We start from the raw sequence: 15246 nt of genomic DNA, 5'->3' as shown, positions 1-15246 counted from the left end.
CCCCTAATCCATGCTAGGCTAAATTATGAAAGTCTTGTAGCCAAAGGGGAGATGCAGTCAAGGGGGATTCTACACGTTGTCACAGGTTCAGGTAGAGACATGTGACACAGGGACCCCGGCCTGGCCCACAGGTGACCGCGGGGGCTGCCTGCCTCCATTCCGGGCCTGCAGCATGTTAGTGGGGTGACATCATGGTCTGGACGGCAGTGAGGTCGTTTTCCTACAACAACGTGATCTGCCTCTTCTAAGCATAATTTCTCGGTCATTCTCCTGTGCAGGAACAGCAGCCTTCTAGTGGGATGGACCGCAGTGCTCATGGGGAGAAGAACTGGATACGGCAAGGCTGTTTCTCGGCGCTGCTATCGGCTAGGACCCTCAGCATCCTGGAACCTCAGAGAAGCAGGCCGGAAGGGGTCCCAGGCCCCTGAGTCACCCTGAGACAGCACCCCGTCCCCAGCTGAGTTTGCTCTGTGTGAGGCCACCCCAGCATGGTCTCTGCCCCACGTGGCCCGGGCCTCTCGTGGCGTGAGCGGCTAAAGCACGGTGGGAGGTAGGAATCGCCGTAGACCATGTCACCCACGGTGGGCTCTCCCGGCCCCCTGCGCCCAGGCACACACCCCACCAGCCGCCCAGCGTCCTCGCCTGGCTTGGACTCTGTGCTCCCCCTGTATGCGAGACCTGTCCCCCCAGCTCCTCCGAGGGAGCACAGAGCGTACAAACCGGGATAGTCCCACTTCTACTCCCAAGACAAGGCTGGAAATGCTGGTGTGGCTGATGGACGAGACCTGGGAACCCCGGGGCACAGCAGTGTCACAGCACGCAGCCCTGGACACCTTGAACTCTCCCCAGAAGCCCCAGCCTATCAGGGATTCAGATGCCGGCAGGTGGCAGGGGCAGAATCTAGATCCCTAGCACCCCCAACCCTCACACACTGGGGAGTGGGACAGGGGACTGCAGCCTGCGGCTGTCAACACCAGAGCCTGGCTCTGGAGCCTTCCTAAGAACAGCCCTCAAGGAAAGGTAAGAAGATCCTTTTCATCTAAGGGATGCAGGCTCCAAGCAGGCCCCAGGGTCCTGAGAACTGGTGACTGCAGCCGGCAGGGACTGAGCCCCGGCCAGGAAGCTCTGACCCTAAGGGTTGAGCGCCCTCTGCTGGCTGGACAGCTCCATGCGGGCAGAGGCCACGGACTCCCGGGGACCCTGGTCCTGGAAGTTGAGTCTCCAGAGCACTAAGCCTGCGGGGGGCCAAGAAGTTCTAAGTCAGGGGTGTCACCCCATCCAGGACCCACATGCATCAGTGTTCCAAAGCCAGGGCTTTTCAGTAGCTACTCGGACAGCAGCATGAGGAGGCTCGGAGAGAGGCAGGGAGTGCAGAGGATTCTCTGCTTGGTGCGCAGATGCGCAGGGTAGACAGCGCTGCTCCCCAGAGTCCCCGAGGGCAGCCTGTGGGCCTGTGCCACCAGGACACGGGGCATCCACTCAGCGGGAAGCATACCCCATGCCCCTCTCTGGGGATTGGTTTTACTTTCTGATTAGCAATTAAACTCATTTTTACATTAAAGCATGGGTATCCTTTTCAGGAACAGAAGGCAAAGTGCTTTTTTTCTTTTTGCAGCTAAATCATGGAACTTCGGAGATTTTCAGGCTTTGGATTGCATCCCCAGATTTCATGGCGGCGGAGGGAGGTAAAGCACTCTCCTCCGCCCTCACAGGGGCTCCGACTGCCTGAGACGCACCCGCCGGAATGACCACCCTGCACATGCCCCCTCCACAGGGCGTGGGTGTTACCGGGCAGAGGAAAGCGGCGCTGGTGTGATGCACGAACGGGTCAAGATGTCCTCGCGCACAGCGTCCCACGTGAGGCTGGTCCTCGGCACAGCAGTGGACACTGCTCCCCGCTCCCCACACGCTGCCTCTCTGTTACGCCCAGAGACTGGACCTCGGATACGCTCTTCAGCTCCCATCCCGGAAAATGGGGCCGGGGCGGGCGGGGCTGGGGCATGTGTTGAGCTCCATGGGGGGGGTCAGACCAGACATCAGGAGCCGCAAACCCCCACCACTCAGAGCCAAGCAGAACCAGAACCACCACCTAACCTTATACCTCGCCTCTCACCAGAAGTCCAAGCAGCACATGAAAGAGACCAGCTCTAGATGCTTTCACGTGTTCCATCTCCCGCAGAGACAGACCTGAGCCATTCATCTTTATCTCTGAGAAGGTGACGTCTCTGCTACTAGGGCACCACAGCCAGGTCACTCACTATTTCCCTTTCTGTCTCAGCTGCCAGGACATTCAGAACGAACCATGAGCAAACCTGTAGCTACTGATCTTGTCTACACCACAGGGCTCTCATTCATTTTGCCTTTATTTCAAAGCTCTCTCTTCCCTTAGCTCCTGTGACTCCAGGATGCCCCCTTCTCCCTTGGCCCCAGAGCCTCCACTCTCTCTCTGACCATCCCGGGGCTGCTGGGTCTCTGGGGTTCCCTCCTAAGCCCTTCCCTCCGTCCTCCACGTCCATTCTCTGGGCAACCTCGTCCACTCCCAGACTTTCAACATCACTTCTAAGCTGACGCCTCCCAAATCTGCCTCCTGGGCCTGACCGGTCCCTGGCTCCAGCCCATGGATTGGTCCTCTTGTGTCCTTCTGACCGACCCGACACGCCACACAACCCCCTGAGACCTGTCCCTCCTCTCTTTACTTTTGCTGGTGCAGACAATACGCACATTACCTTGGAGATATTTCACAAATCTCCGCCTCCCCCTCACGGCTGGCCTGCCTCCAGCCCTCCCCTGGAGCACCACTGGCCTCATCACTGGGCCCCCTGCCCCTGCCCGGTTCCTCCCAATCCATCAGCACTCCCCACCGGAGGGGCCAGTGAGTCACTCCCCTACTTACAACTCCTCCCTGGCTGCAAGACAAGCCGGGCTCCCCATACGCCCCCTGTGACTATGACCGGGACCCTGTCCGCTGTCTCCGCATCCTCCAGGCTGATACTCCACTGCATGCAAACCGCCTCCTACCAGCCCTGTGGCTAGTCTCCGCTTAGGCTAGGCCCTCTGCCTGGGAGACCCTCGCGCCCCCACCGCCTGGCACTTTCTGGCACTCTCTGGCCCAAGCAAGTGCTGGCTAGAGATGCGCCCGCTCCCTGCTGCTGCTCATACGGTGGTGACAGGTGTGTCACCTGGCCCCTGGCCCCCCTGAAAGCCCCCTCCCCAACCCCCTGCTCACCAAGAACTGGACGACATCCTCGGGCCTGTGCTTGGCCGACTTGAACGCGGCCAGCCGGGTGACCACCAGGATCTGGTACTCCACGTGGCCAGAGAGCATTTTGCCCCGCACCTCCTGGTGCTGCGGCACCGTCAGGTCGAGGCCCGTGTGCACATTCTGAACTCGCCTGCAGAAGGGAGAGAAGGCAGAGGAAGCTCAGGTTCAAGTCGGCAGGCTTCTGGAGCGGCACGCGGACGGGACCTCAGGGTGCTCCCCGTAGGCCTGGCAGGAGGCCACTCCGTGGGCTGTCCTCTATGGTCGCTGCTTTGGGCCACCCGCCCCACCACACACCGGCCCCTCATAAGGCCTGGCTTCCCAAGCCCCACGTGTGGGCGCTGCCTCCCGGCTGCGTGCAGATCAAGGGCCGTCCCCAGCAGGAAAACAAGCAGGAGCAGAAGGGATGGGGCTCGTGGAAAATCACCAGTGGGGAGGTGAGCTCCGCACACTCAGGGCACCAGCCCCTGCAGGATGGAGGGATGGCATCTGGGGGCTCTCGGTGCACAGGGAAAGACAAGACACGCCGCCAGGAACCAGGGCAGAGACCTGTTTCTTCAGCGAACCTGAGGGCAGGAGGGCTACAAAGGAATCTGCCCAGGGTGGGGAGGATGGAAAGGGCCCTGGGTGCAGGGTTCTCAGGAGCGGTGGGGCCCGGCGAGGCCCTGAGAAGGCTGCGGCATGAGGCTTTGAGAGGGTGCCCAGCAAAACAGCGCAGCTGCTAGAGAATCGGTCACCGCGACACAGATGTGTATGGGGGGCAAACAGGTCATGAGACGTTAACGGCAACTGCACGCTCACCGTCTGAAAGGGGGTAATGCGGACCCACGCGTACAAACACACATCACACACACCCAGGACAGGACCCCTCATCCTTGAGGTGGACTGCAAAGACACTCTGTCCCCCAGGACTTCTTCGGCGTGGATTTCTCCCACCTCTACACAGGCATGCGACACGGTCGCCATGGGGATGCCATCTGTCCCCCACCAAGGAGGACAAGTGCCACCCGCCTGTATGTGAAGTGCACACACATGCACGGAGCCTGCAGACCTCCGCACACACACGAACGTTTTCATGGGACACAGGGCTCACTGTCATAAGCACTGACGACTGAGGGAAGCCCAGGCGACACCAAATGTACCTCTGTGAGATGGAAAAACACACCTCACAGATCAGCCCTCCTTTCCTTGGGCCAGGGACCGAATGAGCGTTCTCAGCCTTCCGCGGAGCGAGCCGGTGCTGCTCCTGGCTTAGCACCCAGTGTGCACGTGTGTTCCTGGGACAAGCACGAGAGCGCAGAGCCCATGACAAGTGAACCTGGGAGCAGCAGGCACTGCTGTGGGCTCTCAGGACCTCACTGAGGTCACTCCTGCTCCCGCAGCCTTACCGGGGACACAACTGCTGGGACCCATTTACAGAGCGGGAACAAGGCACAAGGGAGTCACCTGCTTCGGTCTCCGCTGGTCAGAGCCGGAGCCCCGTTCACACCCAGGCCGCTGCCCCAGAGCCCGCGCTGCCTCTTCCAGGCTGGAGGGAGGCAGGAACGAGGATCATTAAGGCAACGAAGCACAGGTGGCCGGAAGTGCAGAGGAGAGGGGGCCGCTCGGCCGAGAAAAGCAGAAGCCCCTGACCTCCCACGGGCAGGCACCTCCTAACGCCGGGTTCAAGCGCTCCCTCTCGGTACCCCGCATCTGACCACACCAGAACCTTCAGCCCACGATCCCACTGCTCCCACTGTACCTCCTGCTCCCGTCACGCCTCCTTGGCTAGAATCACTGCGGCAGGCCCCTGCTCTCCCGCCCCCCCCCCCCTCCTGAATTCTCCAGTTCTCTGCCTCCTTTGTACCGGTGCCCAGCAGCTGCCCGAGACGGGGACAAATGCTCAGACACGCCGCCACCTGGTCCCACCTGGAGTTCACAGCCACAACCTAACAAGCCGCAGCCTGGGCCTGGCACTCCTCCCTTGGTCTAGACCTGGGCTTCTCCAAGCGTGGTCCCCGCCACATTGGCGTCACCTGGGAAATTCAGGCCACTGCATCAGAAGCCCCGGGGAGGGGGACCCACCAGCTCATACTGACAACTCCCCCAGGTAACCGATGCACCTGAGCCTGACTCACTTACTCACCTCAGGCAAACTTTTGCCATAAAAGTCCAGAAAATAAACATTTTAGGCTCTGTCACAACTACTCAACTCAGCCATGTGGCATGACAGCAGCCAGGACGATACACCAACTGTATGTACAAAGCAAGAGGTGGGCGTGATTTGCCTCACGGGTGTAGTTTAGTCGGCTGTGCCCTAGACCAAGCTTCTGGAATCTCAGGTGCACCCGCAGAAGCTGTCAATGCACAGGTCTGGACTCAGCAGTTCGGGGATGTGACCTGAGAGTCTGCTTTCCAGCCAGCTCCCCGGTGATGCTGATGTTACTCTGCTGCCCCTGGGACCATCCCCTGAGCGGCAAGACATGGGGTCTAAGCCGCATCGCTCAACAAACCCCCGATGGACCCCCGATGCTGCTCTCCTCCGACAGCCCTGCTTTTTATTTCACTGAGAACGGCAGCTACCAGAGAGATCCCCGAGCTTCCGCCTCACAACCGGCCTGCATCCGCCTCCCCCTCTGGGGACACACTGGTTGGCGCCTACTCGAGGCCATCGCCTACTCAAGGCCATCGCCTACTCAAGGCACACTTCTGCAAGTCTTCCCTGTCCCTTCTCTCTCCCTCCACCCCTGCACTGTCCCCACCACCCTGCTCCCAAACCCACAGCTCTTCACTGCCTCACCCAACACTCCCCCAGGCCCACGCCACTCCAGCCACGCTGGCCTCCTTGCTGGTGCCCTGCCCCAGGACATTGGCTCTGCTGTCCTCTCTGCTCGGTACAGTCTTGTTCAAGATATCCTCATGGCTCTCTCCCTCAGGGAGCCTGTCTGGATCTGCCCAACTGCCACTCTGTCAGAAAGACACTCCTGAACAAAACGGCACTCACGCCTGTCTCTTTTTCCCTCCTGTTTAATTTTCCTTCATGCGATTTATCGTCCCTGACATACCATCTATTTACCTACTGTCCAGCTGTCTCCACTAAAGATCCATAAGACGGGCTTCATTTGGTTCACTGCTGTACCCTAGAACCTGAACCAGTCCTTGGCACAGAGCAGGCACTGGGCCAGGAGCTGCTGGACGGACGCAGGTGTGAATGCCAGCGGCGATAAGCGGTGGGGGGCTGCACTGGAAAGCTGAACTGGGGTCCGACTGGGATGAGCCTGCCTGGACTGGAGCCTGCCTGCATCTGGACCCCGCTGCGGGCAGCGGCTTGGGTCTGTTGGTGCCTGCCAGTGGGAAGGAGTGAGCACCACCTGCTGGGCACCCGTGACTGTGAGCAGGCCCTGCTGGCTTGGTGCAGGGAGGCAAGCCACCCACCCCCTTCCCAAACACTGGGCGCCAAAGTCGCACCCAGTCTATATGGGCTCAGAGGGGTGTCTGCGCCGACACGATTCATACCTGCCAATCTCAAACCTCCTTTTTGCAGAGAATGAAACAGGCTCAGGGAGAGGTGACTTAGGGAACCCCAGGTACACGTCTTGTGCCAATGAAGACACAGCCTGTGACCTCATTGGGTCATGCAGGGGACACCAAGCGGGTTCTGGCATCAGGGTTCACTTACAGAATCACATTTTTCTAGACCTGAAGTCACAGGGGAGTTCAGGTTACAGCGGGAAAAAGAACAGCTGGGCTGGAAAACAAATACATCCATTTCTGCAAGAAATTGGCATCTTAGACCAAGATTCTGGGCAGGGGGGGGAAGGAGAGTGGCGTCTAGGGAAATACCTTAAGTGAGTCACTCTATAACAGAGTCAAAGCACATGCCTCCTTCCCAGGATCCACCTTGCACAGGTGCTCCAAGTCTGGTCAAGCTGGGCCCCCACGGCACCTTTTGCCTCCCAGGCCTCTGCTATAACTTGCACTTCTTTCTCGTGAGCTACCTCCTGGAGCAGCTGCCACCACTTCTCTCCCCCTCACCCGGTTAACTCCTACTCTTCCTTGGGACGTGGCCTCCTTCGCCCCCTCCTAGAAGCCTGGGTTCCGCCCTTGCACTGCGCTCCCATGGCAACCTGAACCTACTGCCCCCTCCCCCTTAGCTTCTGGCCCCCGCAGGCCTGGGTTCATTCCGTGTCCCCTGCGGGGCCGGGCCTTTTCGGATTCACCCCCATCCCCAGTGCCGTGCATGGGGCCTAGCACACAGTGAGCGCTGACAGGAGGCATAAACTGTATTTTCGGGCTAAAAAGTGGTGAACGCACGTCGGCAAAGGGGAGAGTAAACCCCCTCTCCGCCTGCCTACGGGACCAGCCAATCCCAGCCTTCCACTGGGTCCGGAGCGAGTTCGTTACCCTCTTGAGGGCCTCACTTTTCCCCATCTGTAAAACGGGGACACTCAATGCGCCCACCTCTCCTGCCGGGCGGCGGGGGGGCCGACTCCAGACCACCCGCCAGGGCGCTGGCGAGGCCGGGCCGCGGGCCCACGGGGCGGAACGCGTCCGCCTGCTCCGCGGACTGGGGCGCATCCGGCTCGCTCGCGCGCACCCGGAGTCGACGCGGCCCGAGACGCGGCGCCGGGCACCGGGGGTCTGGCTCACCTGGAGGTGACGAGCACCGGCGGGGACTGCATGACCGCGGCGGCTCCGGGCGGGGCGCACGGTCACGGGACCCGCGGGCGACGGCGACGCCGCGTCCCCGCCCCGCGCGCTCGGCCCGCCCCGGCTCCGGCCCCGGCCCCCGCCCGCCCCCTGGTGGCCACCGGGCTCGGCCAGCGGCCGCCGTGAATTTGCGGCCTTCCTGGAGCTTGGGGCGCTGAGCGTGACCCGACTGCCCTAAGCGGGCTGGGCGCTGTCGGAGGCCCGGGTCCGGCTGGGCCACGCCCCCTGCCCCCACGACCAGGGTCCTGAGCCAGCCCCGCAGCCAGGAGGCACCGAAGGATAAACGGAGGAGGCTTGCTGGGAACCGCGAGGCCTGGTCTGCGCCAGTTGTCCTGGCAGCGACAGCGCCTGGTTCGCTCCTAGCAGAGTGCCCAGGGTCAGACGGCAAGTTACTTGGCTCCCCTGCCTTGGGGAGAGTGTTGGGAAACAAGGCAGCCGGTGGTCATGGCCCTGGGGATGCTCAGAGGAGGGCGGAGCGAGGTAACTTATACCCCAGCAAACAAGATCAGTTAGACCCGGTTGCGGGCGCCGTCCAAAGCAGCAGCTGCTGACGACTCCAGAGGCCTTCCCGCGGCCCTCCTGAAGGAGGCGGACAGGGCCTCAAAAGCTTCCCAAAGCTGCTTTCCTCTCCCCTGCTGAAGAGATACCGTATATCGTTCGGACTCTTGTTAAAGCCCCACGGAAGATTTCCGGAGACCACGGCAATGGGCTCTGGACTGTCACAGCAGTGGGGTCAGGCCCAGCTCGGTCCAGCCAGGGCACGTGGTGATAGATGGCCAGGGGTCTGGAGGAGACAGCAAGGGGCCGTGGTTCTTGCTCAAACAACCTAGCAGGATTCTTGCTGAAGGCAGGCTGGGGCTTGGACATCAAAGGTGGAGATGGAGAACTTGATCAGATGTGGAGGGGGATCAGATTCCCCGGGGGGTGGGGGTGGGCAATCATCTCTCAGCTTGCTTAAGAGGATTCTTGCTAAGACTGGGCCATCCGTGCAGGTTGCAGGGGGAGAGTGGAGTCAAGGTCAAGGTTGACTGGAGATGAGGGATCAGAGGAGGCTAAAGTTTGGTCAAGGAGACAATCTTTGTCACCCCAAAGTCTCCCTCTCACAGAACTGCTAACACTCTCCCTCCTTCTCCATGAGCAGACCCATCTCTCCAGGTGCCCTTCCTTCCTAATGACACACACACACCCCCCGAGCCCCTGATGTCAGCGTCCTGGGTCAGAAGCTGCTGAAGCCACTTGGGGCTGAGCCCTCGTTGAGCCTGTGGAGACCGCCGGGGAGGATCTAGGGAAGCACTTATACACGGAGCACAGGTGCAGGGTTGTGGAGAAGGGGATTCCCCCTTGTTGCCGCAGCTGGTAGCTTGCCTGTCACCCAGGCCTTGCAGGCAAGTGAAACTCACCCCTGGCCCCGGGGGTTCCCAAGTGCGCAGCGCTGGGGCCTTTGGGGCTCTTGGAGGCTGCCAAGAACATGTCCGGCTCCCCATGATAGAGCGACCTGGTCCCTGAGAGCAATCCCACTTTCTGTCTCTGTGGGTCCTGCTTGCCCCTATGTGGCTCCAGTGGATAATTGTATACAATGCACGGAATGTGGGATCTAAATCTGATATTTTCTGCTTCCTGCCTGACTCAGGGAGCCCCTTCCATGGCTGAAGCTGCAGTAATGCAAACCACATTGCCGAGGATCTTAGAGTTTCCCTTTGCGCCGCCCTGGAGGAATGCTCCAGGCATTGGTTTCCCTCCACCCCAGGGATGTCACTGGGCCCCAGGGGCAGTGCAGTCAGCAGCCCGCAGGGAGTCTGATCTGAGCTCTGGCCACACCGTGCACTACCATTGCCCTTGTTTCTGCTGGGGCGGTTCTCCTGGGGATCTGCTGATTTGTCTCTGTCCTCTAAAGTGATGCTCTAGCACTCTAACGGTGTAGGCACCCCAAGTGGAGCAGGGCCACCACCTCCCCGGTTACTCAGCAAATGCTCCCAGCCACAGTTCTGGGCCTGCCACCCGGCCAGGCTTTGAGGATGCAGAAGACACAGCTTTCCTTGGTGGGGCGCACACATTGCTCCGGAATAGTTGGAGATGTCAACACGGATGCAGGCCCCAGATGCACAGGGAAGGGCATCCACTTAACTCTGCCTTCGTCTGGGGCATTCAAGAAACTCTTCTGGGAGGAGGCAGGGCCAGACCTGGGTCATGAAAAACATGAATGTCGTCTCTGAGCTTTGGGTTTTCTTTTTGGTGAAGTGCACATAATGGCAACCTTTGATTCACACACTGCTGGACATTCAGTTATGACCGGGATGAGAGGAAATGTCTTGTAAGCAGTGTGGATTAGCTACCCCGAAGCCATTCACAGTCCCCTTCCTCCTTAACTTTTACTGCCCTGGAGGCAGGGAGGGTGAAACACGCGTACTCCCAGCCTCCTTTGCAGTTAGGAGGGCACATGTGACAATTTCTGGCCACATATCCTGAAGTTCCTGAAGTTGATTTACCTTGCTAGGAGAAAACTCTTTGTTTTTGCCCTGTCTTCTGCCTGGAAAGGAGATGAGATGCTGGAGAGGCAGCAGCCATCTTGGGGCTGTGAAGCACAAGCACGAATTTGGGGCCTACCCATTAGGGATGGAAGAGGCCGGGGACCTGATGGCTCATGAACTATCACACAAGCCCTAGACTCTTTCTTGAGAGGTGTCGAGACTTTTCACACAAGTGCTTAGACCACTCTAAGTGGGGTTTTGGGCAATGGCTTCGTTGTTGGTACAGCTGAAAAGCACTTCCAGAAGGCTGAAACTAAAAACTGTTCAGAAGGGCGTAGGGGTGCTTAAGGAGGAGGAGGAGGAGGGAGAGAAGATGTAAAGTGTGTCACAGCCAGCACTGCAAAGCCAGGTGCTTCCAGAGAGCGCGGTGTCCTGGAGGTTGGGGGGTGGGGAGCGTGCGGGGGTGGGGGGGGGTGGGGGGGTGGGATCAGGAGGCTGCAGGCACTACAGGGGACCTGCCCTTGGGGGGCCTTGTGTGCCACGTCCAAGAGTTGACATTTATCCTGAAGAAGAAGCGAGTGGACTCACAGAAGGAACAAAGGGAAAGAGTATTTCAGGATGGGGTCTGGGGTGTGAGGGACAACATTCTTCCAGGAAGCTGAGGCCCGAGTCAGGGTGGGCCTCAGGATGGACACGACCGTAGGGCGGCGAGTGAGGCATCCTTCTCCAGAAGCGTGATTCTAGAAGATCCCCTGCTTCTAGAACTGTTGTATAGCTCTAATTCATCCTCATTACAGGACAAATACAGAAAATATGGATAGTGCAAAAATGACATAAAATTCACCACTCATTCCGTACCAGACATAACAACTGTGACCATTTTGTTGTTCCTGCTCTCTTGGCATTTTGTTCTACACACACACACACATACACACACACACACATCTTTAAACAATACAAAACCTTTTGGGATGTGCTGTTTTGTAACTTGCTTTTTCATTTATCATCCTGTAAGCGTTTTTCACTATTACCTCCCAAACCATCATCTTAAATCTTTACCTCGGATGCCGTGTGCCGATATACGAAACTTACTTTTCCGGTCCTTAAGCTACGGACGCTTGATGGAAAGGTAGGGTGTGTGGTGGGAGATGGATGGGTGATCGTGTGAACGCTAGCTAGCTGTTTGCGCCAGATCCACCAGGAGGCTGCTTGGGAGAAAAGGGGTAATGTGTCAAAAAACACTTTGGTGGGTCTCTGTGCCCTTTGTTGAGTGAAGGAGGATCTCAGGAGATGGGGGGAAGAGGAGGAAGACCAAGAGCTTAATCCTTTTGCGTTAAAAAGTAATAGACATTCAGGAGGAGTTGCCTGTGGGCAACTTGTGAGCTCTGGGAGAGACAGGTGAGCCCCATCTGTAGAGGGTGACCCCGCCGGCTGGGGTGGTAGTGTTCTGTGGTGGCCTTGATCCCATTCTTCTCTGTGATGCTCCTCCAGGACATCCCCCACTCCCTGGGGCCCGGCAAAGCCAGGCTTCCTGTTTGGATGCTAAAGGAATGGGACAGCAGAAGTCCGGAGAGCTTGAGCGCAGGCACAGGGACACAAAACTTTCAGTGGCTTTGAGAACCGCCACCAGGCCTCCCCCCAGGAGGCTTGGCATAGAGCTCCTCCCCAAACCGGCGCCAGCCCTGGGTTCATTTCCTTAGATCCTCTCAAATTTGTTAAGGGAAAAGTGATAGTTCTTGATTGGAAGGACACGTATTTGACTCCAAGCGAGCTTAAATATGTTTCTACCAGTTTGTTGGTCTCTGAATTTTCTTTCTAGCGATCCTGTTTATTTCCTCTGAGCGTGTTAAAAATTGGGCTGTTTGTCTTTTTTTACTGATTTGTAAGAGTGCTTTGTAAATGAAAGATCCTACCCTTTTCTGATACGTATCATCCCATTTGTCTTTAACTTATTTTTTCCTCTAAGTTTTTATTTTGAGAAAGTTTCAAACTCACAGAGAAGTGGACAGATTCATATCCCGCGTGTGCACCTTCACCTGGGCTCACACTGGGTTTTGGAGAGGGAACCCGCAGATGGCCAGGGGAGGATGCCGGGCGGGATGGAGGGGGCTGAGTGCCACGGCCACAGCAGAGGCCCAAACCCCGGGGCAGAGGGAGCTCCAGTGACCCTCCTGAGCCCTCCTGATTTGAGAGGAGGAGGCGAGACTTGATACCCCACACGAACCAGACCAGCTGCCCGTTGTGGGCCACCCCAGGAGGGGTCTAGCGGTGAGGCAGCTAGCTCTCTTCAGTCACCACAAGTCCCAGGGAGGACTGAGCAGAGACTCAGTCCTCCCAGCAGTGGGTGGGTGAGTCGTTCAGCCGCGGAGAGGGAGCGGAGAGTGAGGGTGCCCCAGCTGGGGAGATGCACAGTTGTTCACACGGCCTTTTGCCTTCTCCTCTCTCTGCCTTTTTCCTCGCAGACGCGACACTTCGCTCTAAATCCTTTAGCAAGTGCTTTCTCAGATGCACAGTGTGGAGCCTTGTCCTGCCACGATGCGGGGCTCATACTCGGGAAATGGGACACGGACACATTACTGTTACCTAACATTCGCTCATACTCCAGCGTGCCCACTTGTCCCAGTAACGGCTTTTCCTCACAGCGGCTCCCCTCTCCTCCCAATCAAGAATGGAGCTGACGGTCATGCATCGTATTTAACTGTCATACGCATTTAGTCTCCTTCACTCTACGGTTCCCCGGCTTTTCTGTCTTCCGTGACGCTGACATCTTTACGGGGTCCACACCAATCCTGCAGGCTGCTCCTCGACTGGTATTTTCCTAGTGATTTCTCTTGGTGATCAGCCAGAGGGCATGTGATGCCACTGTCTCCCGTGACTGGTGATGTTGAGTTGGATCGTTTTCCTAGGGTCAGTTCTGCGTTTTGAATTTTTTAACATGCAGGTTTTAAGATTTTTATGTAGTTCCAACCCTGGACATTCCCGTTGGTGGTTTTTACAATGGAATGATACTTAAAGAACTATTCCTTACTCCAGACTATATGAATAGTCATGAATTTTCTCCAAATATATTTTCCACAACCAATTCTTTGATTCACTGAGAATTCATTTTGGTTTATGTCTGAAGATAAGGGTCATTTTTTCCCCCTAAATACTTAGTCAAGTATCGAGGACCATTCATTGGCAAGTTTTTTTTTTGAACAGTTTGTCCTTTCTTCCATCGGAATCGTGACTATGTTGTGTCCTAAATACTCACAAACGCTATTACTTGCCAACATTGTGACCTGGACTCCCTATTCTGTTGTCTTGATCTGTCAATTAATCTTCAAGTACTACGCAGGAGTCCCTTTATACTGACATGTAATAATGAAGCTCTCCAAGGCAGATTTATTGTTTTATGATGTAAACAATGTGCACCTGTTTTTAGATGGAGGCAAGAGAAGTGAGAGAGACCCCTGAGGACGGGAGAGGGCAGAGAGTGGATGGCACAGTGACTGACACATGACAGCTGGGCAGACACACATCCATCAACACAGCCTGAACCTTTGTGTGGATGGAGCCTCCCTCCTCCTCCTCTACTCTGTCCACTGGGCATTTCGGTATGATATACTGCAGGCACATTTCCATGCCACACACCAACATCTACCTCAGTCTTGTAACAGGAGAAGAGCAGTCCACATGAGAGTGTGTCATAATTTATTTTATTATGACCCTATTAAAAGCCTTTTTGGTAATTTCCAGTTTTCATGATTTCCTCAATTTTAAAAATGCTTGTATATTTATCTTTACTTGTGTGGGTATACCCATAACAACTTAAATTCCTACAAGAGTGCTGAGTCAAAGCATTTCCTTCTTTCAAATGTTGATGCTGTCACATTACTCTTAGAAAAATCTATGAATTTACATTCCTGCCAAGGATCTACGGAATGCCCGCTTGTCCACTGCTCACCAATAGCGGGTTTTATCTTCTCTGGTTTTACTAACCTGAGAAGTAAAGAAGAAATGGCATCTCCCTGTTCTTTTAATTTGCCATGATTTGCTGGTGGCTTTTGGGATTTTGATTCTGACACCCAGTGTTTTCCTAACTCTCAGATTTGTGTCCCCAGCAATCAGGATAAGCAATTTAATTAGAGTCCTCCAACTCTTTATCTAACCCAGGAAGGAAGTCTGGGAGGACAGAACCCAGCTGGGGTGTTGCCTTAAATTAAGGTTTACTTTGAGGTGGAGCAGCTGTCTAGGAAAGTGGGGAGCACGCGGGGGTGGCCATGGCCTCAGGCCAAGTTCCCAATTTTGTAGCCAGCTTCCTCCACCTCACGGCAGCCTCCGAGACAGTCTCTTGCAGACAGATCTCACAGATGCCTTTGCCACGTGGGGCCAGAAGACCTGAGAGAAGCCACCCAACCTGATGACACTGGGTCCCCAGGTCAACCCCCCTGGACACTCTGCTGTGGGAATCAGGACACTTTTTGGTCCCAATGTCCTCATCCTCGGGGGCAGTTTCAAGGTGTCACATCCCAGATTGGGGGACACAACTGGCTCCTCCACCTCTGCTCCTGACCCATGCCAGCCCCCGTCTTCCCAGATGAAGACAGGATGGTCCTCAATTCATTGTATGTCTGGAACAGAAACTCCAGCCTCCTATTTGACCAAGATTAAAGGACTGGGCATTCTAAATTGTTGAATATTCTAAGAGTACCTGTTTTTTATTCCAAAAGGAGTTTTAACATTGTTTAATCTTATGTGTCGACAAAGGTCTCCAAGAAAATCTCCAGAACATTCAGATTACTGATATTCACAAGACAGCAAGCTGACAGAAGGGAAATGTCTCAAATA

The 15246-nt window shown here is 56.5% G+C and overlaps 1 protein-coding gene across 1 annotated transcript in view; it reads right to left on the bottom strand.

Moving 5' to 3' along the window:
* HS1BP3 (HCLS1 binding protein 3) overlaps positions 1 to 7963 on the bottom strand; it is a 29392-nt gene extending 21429 nt beyond the window's left edge. The window contains exons 1-2 of the mRNA XM_080814177.1: positions 7889 to 7963; positions 3227 to 3392 (exon numbers count right to left, since the gene is read on the bottom strand). Coding sequence (XP_080670303.1) covers positions 3227 to 3392; positions 7889 to 7920 — 198 coding nt within the window. The 5' untranslated portion in view covers positions 7921 to 7963. The remainder of the gene's footprint in view (positions 1 to 3226; positions 3393 to 7888) is intronic.
* Positions 7964 to 15246: the final 7283 nt, after the last annotated feature.

This window comes from Martes martes, assembly GCF_963455335.1.
Source record: "Martes martes genome assembly, chromosome: 9".
Taxonomy (NCBI): Eukaryota; Metazoa; Chordata; class Mammalia; order Carnivora; family Mustelidae; genus Martes; species Martes martes.
Note: the sequence above shows the minus strand (reverse complement) of the source record. Positions and strands in the feature narration are given on the sequence as shown.